This window comes from Saccoglossus kowalevskii, chromosome 13 (assembly GCF_978046115.1).
Source record: "Saccoglossus kowalevskii chromosome 13, keSacKowa6.1, whole genome shotgun sequence".
In the NCBI taxonomy this organism is placed as follows: Eukaryota; Metazoa; Hemichordata; class Enteropneusta; family Harrimaniidae; genus Saccoglossus; species Saccoglossus kowalevskii.
The window spans coordinates 18070929-18085153 of NC_140653.1; the positions used below are offsets into that span (position 1 = coordinate 18070929).

Genomic DNA, 14225 nt, shown 5'->3' on the forward strand with positions numbered 1-14225 from the left:
AAATCTATAGTCGTTAGTTTGTCTAGTTCGTGTCATAACCGAACAATTTACGAGAATTGATGATAGAAAGCATCCGATAATCCTTTATGGTTACTCAATACTGGTTCACGAAATTCTTTGGAATTTTTTTTAATATTTTGTATATAGACTATCATATATGAAAACATTGGGGTCACGGTGCAATTTTTTGAGATAACGGTGATATTACTGTATGTGGGTGATTACGGAGTTAATACATGGCTCTATGGTGGGGACATACACGACCCGTTAAACTCGAGATAATAAAACGATTTGTCTGGAACTACATTTTGAAAAATAATAATAAATGGATACCTATTCGTAAAGATACGGAAGTTTCAGTAGTTCGTCCTATGGCTAATACATGGTAATTAGAACGTAATATCGCGAGAAAACGCAGTGGAAAGTTGTGTTACACGCATGTTTGTGGTACCTGTATTTTCTTTCAGTTTATTTTTTCACGTGCATATTCATTCGTTTAGTAATGTCCTTTGTCGGTTTAATTGTTGAAAAAAAAATATGTTGTACGATACAGATGAATGAGAAGGTTGCTCAACATTCAAGAAGTTCCTTTGATAAAAATGAAAGAACAAAATGAGTGAGAGTAGACGTTAATTGTGTTTGTATATACAACCGGTGCGCATTATATTAATTGATATTTTCAATTTGTTTATATATTACGATGAATCATAATCAAATGTGCTCATCCACGTACAGTAGCTTGCGACAATGTAAACAAATATATACACTTGTTAATCTAAATCAATTTGACATAATTGTCTTGTTCGTTCATGTGTTATTGAAACAGTAATGATTAAATTGAGGGGGAAAAATACCCAATGGCTTTAGGAATCATTTGTATTCATTATGACGTCCCTTTCTTCAAATTTGACCGTCTGCGATTATGTTTGTTTGTAATTGGTTAATTATATCCAATTGCCGATTAAGCCTTGATAACGATCTGTCTGGGACATGTTACTACTTAATGACGTAAGGACCGGCCGTAATTACAAAATCTAAAATGTCAGTAATTTGATTTGATACACACAGCATATACTAATTTACATGCAAATGAGCCATCTTCACCGAGCAATAACCAATGTATGACCAGAATGATCTCGTCATGTTCAAACATAAATAAATAATACATTATAATGGATGATAATCATCTTGTTTTTACATTGAGACGGGAAGAGGTTTTATAATTGGTCAAGGTGTTGTTTTCAACGTTAAGGAACATATAATGTTCATTTCATCACGTTCTGATACTGTATGTGTTGATTTCATATTATAAAATATCGGGAACACCATCAATGTGTTGTGCCGTGGTGTTTACAGAAACGCAATAGTAGAATGGATTTTTCAAAACCAATTATATGCATGATTGCCGCAAGAGGGCGGTATTCACTCGATGTGTCACGATGCGTAGATATATGCGGAGTTGGCTGTAACATTGTGTTTCTAGTATAAATACTATTATTAGCCAGAGTTCTTATGTTGAATTCGACGATATTACTATACTATTTAACTATTTACACATCCTTAACTTCTTTACTTAACATATTATTACAACGCATCTGCGACATCTTTGTCGATAAACATTTATTTTCCCACAATCCAATGCGCTCTTCTAATGGAAATTACGTGTTTTGATTTGGGTGCAACGTACACTAATTAGCATTGGAGACTCCTTCGATACCTTCCAATCACTGAACATATTACATAGTTAAAGCTTAGTGACGTCTCGGTTTGTAGTCTTTGGTCTGCAAAACATTCGACAAGTCACCATCTTTGTTCTTATGAGTCCCATATCTGTTGCATGCGTGGCGCGACGACCGCCGCCCTTTAAAAATATACGTAATACAATTCATAATACATTTGATAAATCATTATATTCATCAATAGAGATGGACTGATGAGTACTTATCATGGGATGCAAGTCTGTATAATGATATAACTCAGATACAAGTACCTATTGTTGAAATTTGGCAACCGGATATTACGTTGTTTGGAAGGTAAGCTAGACCTATTTATGATTGGTGATTCTACCACTGTAGTATAGAGTCGGTTTATTTCTGTTTAAGATTACAAACATGGCGAAATAATAAACGACGTTTACTGAATTTAGAACAAATCATCAAAACACTAAAACATTATTGATGATCAATTAAATGTAAAAATACAGGGAACCTGTACTCGAAGTAATGCGTCATTTGTGATCTATGGTGTTCCGAAATTCAGCTATTATTTTTTTTTTAGTTTGATTTTATCATGGCTGCTTCTCAATCACGGGAGCATAGTCTTACTAATATTTATATTAGTTGTGATACATTTATCCCAGAATAAATAGGTAAAATAACATGCAAACTTATATGTTTTCTAAATTTCCTCCACAGTGTAAGTGACGAGTTTCAACGACATTACGACACGGACGCAATTATTGACTCTGACGGCACTGTCACGTCTTTACAGCCTTTCGTAATCCGTTGTACATGCGGCATTGATGCCACCTACTTCCCTTTTGACGAGCAAGAATGCAAGCTTAAGTTTGCCTCCTGGAGTTACGACATTAAGTTTCTCGACATGCTCGCGGACAATAAAAGTGACACCGACAGATTTGTGCCAAACGGGGAATGGGAATTGGTTGGAATGCCAATAATACGATCAGAGGAAAAATACGTTTGTTGTGACGATCCGTTCCCAGACATCACGTACATCATTCATCTGAAGAGGAGATCCTTGTTCTACATCTTCAACATCATTTTCCCGTCATTCCTTGCGTGCGTCTTAGTCGCCGTTGGATTTTACCTGCCTTCAGATTCCGGCGAACGGATTACGTTGTGCGTGACCAGCATCCTCTCTCAGTTTGTGTTTCTGACAGTTGTCGGCGAATTCATGCCACCTAACTCGGAATACATCCCGCATTTACGTGAGTACACAACATATTCTAATTAAATGTTAATACACCAGTACAATCATTATTAACCATATAAAATGTGGCAAAGAATGACTACTACTAGTATTTAAAGGGCGGTAGTCGTCGTGCCGCGTCCTGTTCGATATGGGACTCATAGCGACGTATACAACGCGTGTAAAATACATTGTTTATTTACATGAAATTCGAACACGCGCTGCGAGACGACCACCGCCCTATAATATTTGCACATGTACAGTGCTCTTCGAATTATTGTGTTTTGTAATTATTACGTAACAAATTTTATTGCTAATGTGCACGATATCCTAAACATCAAAATTTCACCAATTTCCTGCAAGCACGAACGTTACCGATCATTGATTCATTTTATTCGAATGTCATTTCTTATAACTTAGAGGGGCTTAACTACATACATGTTTAGAACCACGTGACTAACGAATCTAAAAAGTTCATGCCAGCGATAAAACTTAAAATTTGACCAATGACAAATTAAATGCAGCATGAGTTGACTTAGATGCATCTGTTCAGCGAGGGATGTAAGTTTCTCACCAATAGACTCCGGCACATTATATCATGTGTTGTTTCACCATACGTCTATGACATTTCAGATCCCCTGTAACCTGATATATTGGTCAACTTATTAATAACAGTGTCATATATTATAATAATGATCAGAGAGATTTATTTGTTGAACACGTAAACAAATCACTTTAAAAGCTGTAGTGTATAATCGTTGTTCACCTTGTCACTTGTGACTTACAGTAATCGAAAGTATAATACATTCATCATAATCAGCAATGGACTACAAAGTAGCAAAACAAAATTGCAACGTTTCAGAACGCCGCTGGTACTTAAAATGGTTTTAACAGTTTTAATTTTAATTTTCATGTCATGCAGCGCGTTCGAATTTCGATTGGATATCATATCGATCGTGTCTCGACTGGTGTAGTTCAAGGTGAAATCATTAGTACGTCTATTTCCCACATACAATTTAAAGCGGGGGTGTCGTCACCTGCGCATGCGTCAGATGGCCATAGCGTGTTATTGTTTACAAACAACCGTCTACCCATGAGCTTTTGCGTTTAGCGTGTGTTGTTATCATCGCTTGGGACTCAATTCCCGAGCGTGCGCAGGTGACGATCTTCCCGCTTTAACTATTTGAACGACAGCTAGATTACGTTTATATAGCGTTTCTTGGATCAATTACGTTTTTAGCAGTCTGGCTATAACGATCTAAGGAAACACAATGTCGGTCAATATTTAGTTTTGAAACACCCTCAGAAAAATTTATTTTGGATGCGCCTCGGTTAGTAATTTTTTACTCCCATGTGCGAAGCACATAATGGAAGTTTTTGCAGTTAGTGTGTCTGTGTGTGTTTGTATGTCTGTGTGTATGTGTGTCCGACTGTTCCACTGCTATCTCAAGAAACATACATCGGTTTTTGATGAAACTTGGTGCATAGATGCTCTGGGCCAATGCGCAGATTTGATTAGGTTTTGGTAAAAATCCATGTTCGTTAATTACCTAATTTGCATGATAATTAGCTAATTTTTAGCTGTTCTATGACTGTTCCACTGATATCTAAAGAACCACTCATTGGATTTTAATGAATCTTGGTACATAGATGCTCTGAACTAATGCTAGGTTTTGATTAGTTTTTGGTAATAATCCGTGGATACTAATTACCTAATTTGCATAATGATTAATCAATTTTCGGTTTTTCCATTGATATCTCAAGTACTAATCATCACATTTCAATGAAATTTGGTACATAGATGTCATATGACACGACGTAGACCTGATAGTTTTTATTGTAATATCAGTACATATAATTACCTAATTTGCATAATTAATTAATTTTCAGCTTTTGATATTAGTAGTAAGCATTACATGTCAATGAAACTTGGTACTTACATACTCAAGGACTATGCAGAGATTGATTGTTTCAGATAAATCTTTGTGCATATTAATCACCTAATTTGCATAATTTGTTAATTTTCAGCTTTTCCACGAGTATCTCAAGTACTAATCATTGCATTTCAATGAAAATTGGTACATAGATCCTTTAGGACTATGCAGAGACCTGATTAGTTTTAGGGTAAATAATTGTGCATATTAATTACCTAATTTGCATAATTATTTTTCAGCTTTTCTACTGATATCTAAAGTACTAATCATCACATTTCAATGAATCTAGAATTATGCAGAGACCCGATTAGTTTTCAGTAAATATTTGTGCATATTAATCACCTAATTTGCATAATTAACCAATTTCCAACTTTCACACTGATATCTCAGGTACTAATCATCACATATCAATGAATGTTTGTACATGGATGCTGTAGGACAATAGACAGACCTGGATAATTGTGGGTTAAAATCTGTACATATTAATTACCTAATTTGCATAATTAACCAATTTTAAGATTTCACACTGATATCTAAAGTACTAATTATTCCATTTCAATGAAACTTAGTACAAAGATGCTCTAGGACAATGTACAAACCTAATTAGTTTAGGGTAAAAATCTGTTCAAATTAATTCCCTAATTAGCATAATAATTCATAATTTTTGGGTTCTAATCACATTTCAATTAAACTTGGTACATAGATTTTCTGCTACATTGCGCAGACCTCATTAGTTTTACACTCAAATCTGTTCATGTTAATTTTCTGATTTGCATAATTAGTTTTCAGCTAAGTAATTTCAAATTATATTTAATGTGTCTCCAATACTCCCAGGAGTTCTTTCTAAGCTTTCTTTGATCTCAGCTTGTAGTTAAAACTTAAACTTGATCACAGGCCTTCTTTCGGTATACAACTGTATATATGTTTATTATTTTCCACGCTTTCCGAACTCTGTCTCATGGCGACGAGCATTGTTGACTTTCCCAGCTTGCAAATAATTGCCGTAGGTGGCCTTTTTAATCCTAAGATTCTAACCCCGTGACGTATCAGTTCAAAACAAATATATAAAAAAAAGACAATTATAACCAATATATCGTTTATTGGAAACATGCAAAACACTATTGATATCAAATCAAAGTCAAGCAAATAAATTTGTATCTGCTCCACTGATTATGTTAATTTCACGTTTTTTTATTTTTTTTTCAGAACGATATTTCTTCGTCTCGATTGGACTTGTTGTGGTGTCTGCGGTTGTCACTGCCTCTTCGTTAAGTATGCACTTCAAAGGACCAGGATGTGAGGAAGCCCCACGCTGGCTCAAACAATTCGCATTCCGATTCTTAGCTCGAATCACGTGTACCGAAGTACGCTTGAAGGGTAGGTTTACGAGTAGTTATTTGAGAAGCACTCGCAGCGCTCGAAGGAACTCCATAACCAGGAACTCTATGGCTACTTATAGTGGAGGAGAGGATATACCATTAGAGCAGCAAAACAATATTTGTATGGACCAAGAGAAAAGTGGACCGGAGACCCCGATCGATTGTGAAACTCGTTTGATGTCTAAGCCTACTGTAATGAACAATCGTGGTAATGTCCATTACAGGGTAGAACGTCATGTCGATAACTTAGACATAGAAGTATACGAGAAGCGACTACGTGAATGGCGTGAAGTTGCAAGAATCATGGATAGGTCCTTCTTTATTTTCTATATTGCATTACTAGTGTTGTTAGTCACCGGCTTCTTGTCATCCATTGCAATTAGTGCCAGTAATAAACACAGGCTTGCGGCACAAGAAAGTCACTAATGCTATTGTGATTGATAAGCAAGTCTGTGAGTAAATATACACGTTCATGATGCGAAGGCCAGCTGAGCCGGCAGGTCGACGCCCTTTATCCTATGAAGCCAAACTCCCACAACTGTTGAACTGTTACAAATAAACCTTCAATTTTTTCAAAAATCTTAATCAGTACCTGTAGTTAATAGGAATTTGTGTTAATTTGGTCCAAAATTAATACGGAAACTATATAAAATTCATCAAAACATTCATAATGTTGCACAAACATTTTGGCGGGAAAATGTATGGCGTTCAAGGGGTAAGCCGAAATTTGTGGCTGTGTCAATGGCGCAGTTAGGGTATCCCCTCATGTGGTGGATTTATACAGCACAGAAACGGCAATATAGATAGGTGCCTTCAGAGCACGTGCAAAGATGGTTGATTATTTGATGGAAATTATGCAAAACGATGGACTCATCAAACTCATTTCGTCCGAGTGAATTCGTCATTGAGGGCGCAATAGAGCGATATATGAAACAAAAGTGTTCACGCAAGTGTTCGTTGTCAGGATTTACAATTTCTATTCTTTAAGATTGAATAATCTGACTGTTTGCCAATCGCCGCATGTCGGGTTTTACTGTCCATCACACGAGGTGGTCGTCTTTGAGTAACTTAAAAGTGCACTGATAAACGGCTCAAACTTCCTATTTTTTAACCGTTTTGCTGGAACCTGTGCATTTCGTGGATTTTAAAAAGCGAATTTTCATATTAATTATAATTGTTTTTGTAATGAATTTATTTTGTATGTATTTTTTTCTGAAAACTGCATAAATGTAAATGTAGATGACGATGGAGGAAACCCGCTAATGATACGTGGCTCTATCCTTTCTATCAGTTTTGTGTTAATATGCGTGGCAGGTTCGCTCTTATTTATTGGATGTTGGCATTAGTGTAGCAGCAACGGGTATGTGAATGATTTTAAACTTGTTTGTCTAAAATTGTAGTAGACAAATCGTTTCGGATTTAAACGTGTTTTTATTATACAAAAAAACGGCCAACTACGACGTAATACTAACAGCATCTATCACATTTTGTAAATACTCATCAACGCTAACTGTAAACATTGTGCATGGTAAATACACAATTTTCTATTCATTATGTAACATTTGATGTAACCATTTTTATTGAAATATAATAACAATGTATTTCTGTTGAATTATATGTTATTTAAAATATATGTATATACTTATATCATGGTCATCACAGGGTGTTTCAAAACGTTTAAACAAATAACTCGTGCAATCTGTGTTTTCTTATATTTGCGTTAGCTCCTCTTTTTGAAGTAAATGGGTATTTTTCGCAGCAATACAGTCTTGCTTTTTTGTACACACCAGTAACACGTCGACTTGTTTACCGGAATAAACAAAATATTACGCATATCGCCCACAAGAGGGCGACACTTCACATATCACATCCACTTCTTTCCTCCGACCGCGGCGTGGTGCAGTAACTTTGTAAGTAATCTAAAATTTAAAAGATTTGAATTAAAGCTGCAATTCCACTTTGTATGATCTACAAAAACCTCTCTCTACCCCTTGTAAGAATCATAAGGGGCTTTGAGGTTGTTTACAATCCATGCATCTTCGCCAGCTAAGGTTAAAGTAGGAGGGTCGTCACTTGCGCACGCGCGGGAATTGAATTCAAGCGATGATAACAACACACGCTAAAAACGCAAAGGCTCATAGGTAGTCGTTTTTTTTAATAAACAATGACACGCTATGATCATATGACGCATGCGCAGAGGCGGCGATTCCCCGCTTTAATTTATTCAGCGCCATTATTTATACCCTGGCGAATTCCTATTATAACTCTCACGAGATCAAACGCAACGACGCATGCTATGGTACGCGAAATCAATTGTTGACGCGTTTCCATGGGAAATCGAAAGTGACGTCGCGTGTTTACGTCATTTAAGCTATGACATAATATAAGGCGTCAAAACTAAGTTGGAACACAGTGGTTGGAACTAAAGAGAGTTTCGTCACAAGAACGCTAGCGCTAATTGGTGGATCCAGATTCTTGGCGCCCAATCAAATCATACATATCAACTGAGGTCAAATATATAGCTTTGCCCAACACGACCACGCACGGGTTCGTAGAGCTAGCCATGGATGGTCGGCTTCAGGGAAACAGTAGAATCGGACGATGCAGCGCATAAGAAAAGTTAATTAACATAATACCAATAGAAGAAAAGTAAGGCAAACGCCAAAATGCAAATATGCAAATAAGTGATTAGACACCACGGTATTGGATCTGTCAAGTGCAGGCTAGCCTTACTCACTCAGAGATTTCAAAAAAAAGTTGTCAAGCCAACGGATGTTATCAATTGTCATTCCAACTTTGAATACGTCAAATTAAGAGAGGTGTTTTGTACACCTCTATAAATGAAAGGTTCGGATATTGAGAAAAAACAACCAAGAAAGGAGCTATTTTGGTGATAGCTGTTCCACTTTAATAATGAACATCTCCGTAATAATAATTGCATAACTCAGATTAATGTGTATATGATTCTTGCATAATTATATTTCTTATTTTGACTTCGGTTTTTCAACCATATGTGCAACACTTAGCGGCGACGAGAATATCCGGTCACCGAGCCGACGAGTACAAGCCTGTGGGATTCACCTTTTCGGAAATAACGCCCGCTACGTTCAATGCCATTCACAGGGAAATATTGATCGGATGTGCAGTGCATTGTCATTTAAAGTATAAAGCAAACATTAAACTTATAGATGACTGTGCAGACAAATCATTTGGATGCGTGTGACCCCCCCCCCCCCCCCCCCCCATCTTTCACCCGTACATCCACAAAGGTGTTTTGTCTCTAGGGGGCGCTACGGTGGAAGCGTAAAGGTACGGTTCTTATTAAAACAATTGGGCGTAATATTTTCAATCAAACAAACAAACACGATTGGATATTTCGATTTGTTTCCCGATGAACGTCTGTGTACAAATACTACAGATCAAAACAACGGACTACTTCATATAAATATGTGTAGATATAGTTTCAGGAATATTTGCATAATCACATTTTAGAGCAAAAGTGATACGAGTATTTTATAAAAATTTTGAAATATTTCCACCGAATGTTACGAAAACGAGACTAGCTATTAAAATCATATTAAATTCAGTGCGTGCAGACGGACGTAGTGGTGTGTCGTGATGGGACTGTTCATACGTACGATTACCTCCAGGATTATTGTATTTGTAGGCGATCACTGTCGGTAGTTTCTTTGAAAACTTAGCTAATCAAATTGAAAGTTAGATTATTTAAATAAACATCTGAATAAAATTCTGATAATCGTTGTTACGTAACAGCAGTGATAACTCTTTTTTTGACTACAGTTAGCGAAGCACACAATGGAGTCTTTGCAGTTACCTTTCTGTATGTGTGTGTGTGTCCGTCCGTTCCACTGATATCTCAAGAACCGTATGTTAGTTTTTAATGAAACTTGGTGCATAGATGCGTTGGGCTAATGCGCAGATTTGATTGGGTTTTGGTTGAAATCCATGCATATTAATTACCTAATTGGTATGATAATTTGTTCCATGACTGTGCTACTGATATCTAAAGAGCCTTTCATTGGATTCTGATGAAACTTGGTACATAGATGCTCTGGACTAATGTACAGATTTGATTAGTTTTGGGTAAAAATCCATGCATATAATAAACTTAATTTGCATGATAATTAGCTAATTTTCAGCTGTTCCATGACTGTTCCACTGATGAAACTTGGTCCATAGATGCGTTGGGCTAATGCGCAGATTTGATTAGGTTTTGGTTGCAATCCATGCATAGTAATTACCAAATTGGTATGATAATTTACTAATTTTTAGCTGTTGCATGACTGTTCCACTAATATCTAAAGAGCCATTCATTGGATTGTTATGAAACTTTGTACATAGATGCCTTGTACTAATGCACAGATGTTATTAGTTTTGGGTAAAAATCCATGCATATAATTAACCTAATTTGCATAATCAATTTTCGGTTTTTCCACTGATATCTCAGGTACTAATCATCACATTTCAATAAAACTTACATAGAAACTTAGAACAATACACAGACAGATATGTGAAATATTAATTACCTAATCTGCATATTTAATCAATTTTCAGCTTTTGATATTTCAAGTACTATCCCTTCATTAATTTCAATAAAACATGGTACATAGTTTTTCTAGAACAATGCAGAGACCTGATTAATTTTGGGTAAAAATGTGTGCATATTAATCAACTAATTTGTATAAATGATTAATTTTCAGCTTTTAGACTGATATCGCAGGTACTAATTATCCCATTTTCAATGAATCCTGGTACATAGATCAGTGCATATTGATTACCTAATTTGCATAATTAGCCAATTTTCAACTACATATATACTCTAACATAATGTAATGATCTAATTAGTTTTAAGTTTATATACATCTAATAATTACCTAATTTGCATAATAATTTACTTTTCAGCTTTCCACTAATTTAAACTTTGTACATGTGCGCCCTGAAACAATATACAGACCTAAATCTATGCATAATAATTGCTTAATTTGTATAATGATTCCTTTGGTTCATTGAGGTAGTCCACAGACATGATTTGTTTAATGTTGATAATTATGCATATTGTTTATCTATTATTAACCTATTCCTGGTATCTTAAAAAAATCAGATTCAAATTGAATTCATCACAGAGGTACTCTAAATAATTAATTAGATTAAAAACCATGAATGAATAAGCAAATGTATTTTCTGTATGTATTATAAATTTTGATAATGTGAATCACAATGTTTTCATGTTGTGCATTGCAAATAGCAGACATAAATTAGTTGCTAAGCTTCTCATTTGAAATGCAAATCTTAAATTTTGAATTAATTTTATTGTGTCTCCAATACTCTCAGTTCTTTTTAAGTGTTCTTTGATATTATATGTTTATAAATTGTTTGTTGTTGTTTTTGTAATCACGCTGACCTGTACCTGGTATGTGAGTCAGGGAATACGTAGTCCTTATGTGGGTAAACTATTGAAGATATTTTGAATGTAAATCTTTATCTAAGTCTTGTGACACACGTATTTTTTGTGCTGTATGTCGGATGTATTGATCACTTTCTATATATAATTTATATAGAATTATATAGTTTATATAATTTAATCAAAACTCCGCAAAAATCTTTATAATTCTATAGCTATTTTGTTAAATTCCTCCCACAAATCCTTTCAAATTCCTATATCCGACAGATAGCAGCAGATTTTGATAATTTTTTTCCACCCCAATTCCACCGCAACTATTTTGAATTATAAATGCTATTTGATTCTGGTGTACAATATTGTGTTGGAACAAGAAGTCTTAATGATGTCATCCTTCCCCATACACATGATCTTACATTGAGTGATCTTGATTATAGTGTTGCTGATACAACTGAGAGGTGTCAGATACTGTGATTTCTTTGTTCAAGTGACAGTAGAGTTCTTTCACATGTCCAATACCAATCTCAAGTTCAATAAGACACTGGGCAATCTGAAAATTACATTTACACTTGTCTAGTCTGCTGTAGAGTCTGGCCTTTGCTTCCCTGAAGGTGAAATTTATAAATAACGCATCGTTTGTATTTGACAGAGCAACGCTTTTCAAACTCCCTCTTCAGTTCATCACATACTTGAATATCTCCATGCGGGATTCTGAGACTCATTCTTTTGCTTGCTTACAAGTGTTTTGAGAGAAGACTACTCATCCTGAAGCTCATCACCACTCTATCACTTATTTTACCTAACTTTCAGACTTTTCAATACACCGGTAGCATCAGTTTCAAATCTTACATCTACTTTTAAGTAGGTCACACAATTTTCATCAGATTTCAAGTTCACTTTAAGAAGCTTGTATGCTGTGAAAGCTGCAACTAAACAAATGCTTTAACAAATATCTTTATAATGGCTTAACAACCCGGTAAATAGTCGGGAACTGTTGTATCTGCAGTGCCAGGGATTCAAAAATATTCTAACTTCTCTAAAAATTTACAAGAATGTGTATAAACCTTCAGTTTTTTTTCTTCAACTTCTGTCAAATTCAGTCTAATTTCATTTTGCTGTAATGAGAACTTCTTCAGTATTTCGAAATGATGTGATCAACAAGACATGCCTATCATATAATTTATTTTGAGGTTCATCTGAGAGATTTTGATATACAGCACACGCCCTAAGTAAGGCATTCTCTGATTGGTTAGATTGACATGATTTCTTTGGAGATCCAAGCCAATCCAAGCACACATCTCATCTGTGCGATTTTGATATACAGCACACGCCCTAAGTAAGGCATTCTCTGATTGGTTGAATTGATATTTCTTTGGAGATCCAATCCAATCCAAGCACGCATCTCATCTGTGAGATTTTGATATACAGCACACGCCCTAAGTAAGGCATTCTCTGATTGGTTGAATTGATATAAATTCTTTGGAGATCTAAGCCAAACCAATCCAAGCACACATTACATTTCATGCAATAAGGTGATGTCAAGGGAACTTTTCCAGTTATTGGCAAATTATAAATAAGAAAATTGCAGTATGAAAAAAGGGAAAGATTTTTATTGAATTTAACTAAGTGGTGGAATTCCACTGGATTCCTAGATTATTATAAACATAGTTGAACTCTGGTGACCTTGCCCTTTGTTATATAATATAATTCCCTTTAACATAGTTTGTTTCAATATAAATATACATTGTCATAATTAATTTTGAATACAAAAAAGTTTTGGGGTTGAACTAACAGTGGGGAATCAGTCTACCGAATGTCCTTTAAAGATGTAAATATCTTACAAAAACATTGGTGCCTTATTTGTTTAATTATTTTAAGGGACATAATTTCCAGCTTTATTCAAAGTAATTCAGATATTTTAGTATAAAAACAAATGCCTCATTGCAAAAAAAAAGTGCTGCATTTAGACGTGAATAGATTCATTAAACATGCAAGATAACAGAAAATCTTAGCTGGCTTTTGTCCAAGTATTTTGTACAGGTGTCTGTCAAAAATTAATGATTCACTGAGACAAATATGAACTGCCTCATTGTGTGACTACTGTATTATATGAAAAGTAAAAAAAAAAACACCCTTTATGAATAGCTATCATGTTGCAAGCTCTGCTTTAAATAGTTAGTTGGTGTCCAGTGGAGGGAGAAGTCAACAGTACTGTTGCCTCCTGAGAACCTACATCTTCAAACAATCTTTGTTTGAAGTGAGTTTTTAAACTAGTATTATAAAAACTCTATCATTCTGTTCTAATAGCTGAAACATATTCCTGTGAGTTTTCATTTGTCGAATGAACTGTTTGTCAAATACAGAATACATATATTTTAGAACAATTTTCTTTTTAAAATGTGGATGAAATGTTTTGCTTTTTATGTATTTTTTATGTATTGTTTTTGATTTGATAACTTTGAACTAAACAGATTTTCTATTAGCTTCAGATCTTGATCAAAGTTTGGCACCCAGTTCATAGCAGTGCTTATATTGATTTTCTGACATCTTGTTTTCTGTAAAGAT

At 35.0% G+C, this 14225-nt stretch overlaps 1 protein-coding gene across 1 annotated transcript in view; it reads left to right on the plus strand.

Moving 5' to 3' along the window:
• LOC102803913 (neuronal acetylcholine receptor subunit alpha-10-like) overlaps window positions 1–8003 on the plus strand; it is a 45076-nt gene extending 37073 nt beyond the window's left edge. The window contains exons 4-6 of the mRNA XM_078005637.2: window positions 1924–2033; window positions 2415–2947; window positions 6069–8003. Of these exons, the coding sequence (XP_077861763.1) occupies window positions 1924–2033; window positions 2415–2947; window positions 6069–6667 (1242 nt within the window). The 3' untranslated portion in view covers window positions 6668–8003. The remainder of the gene's footprint in view (window positions 1–1923; window positions 2034–2414; window positions 2948–6068) is intronic.
• The last annotated feature ends 6222 nt before the right edge of the window (window positions 8004–14225 follow it).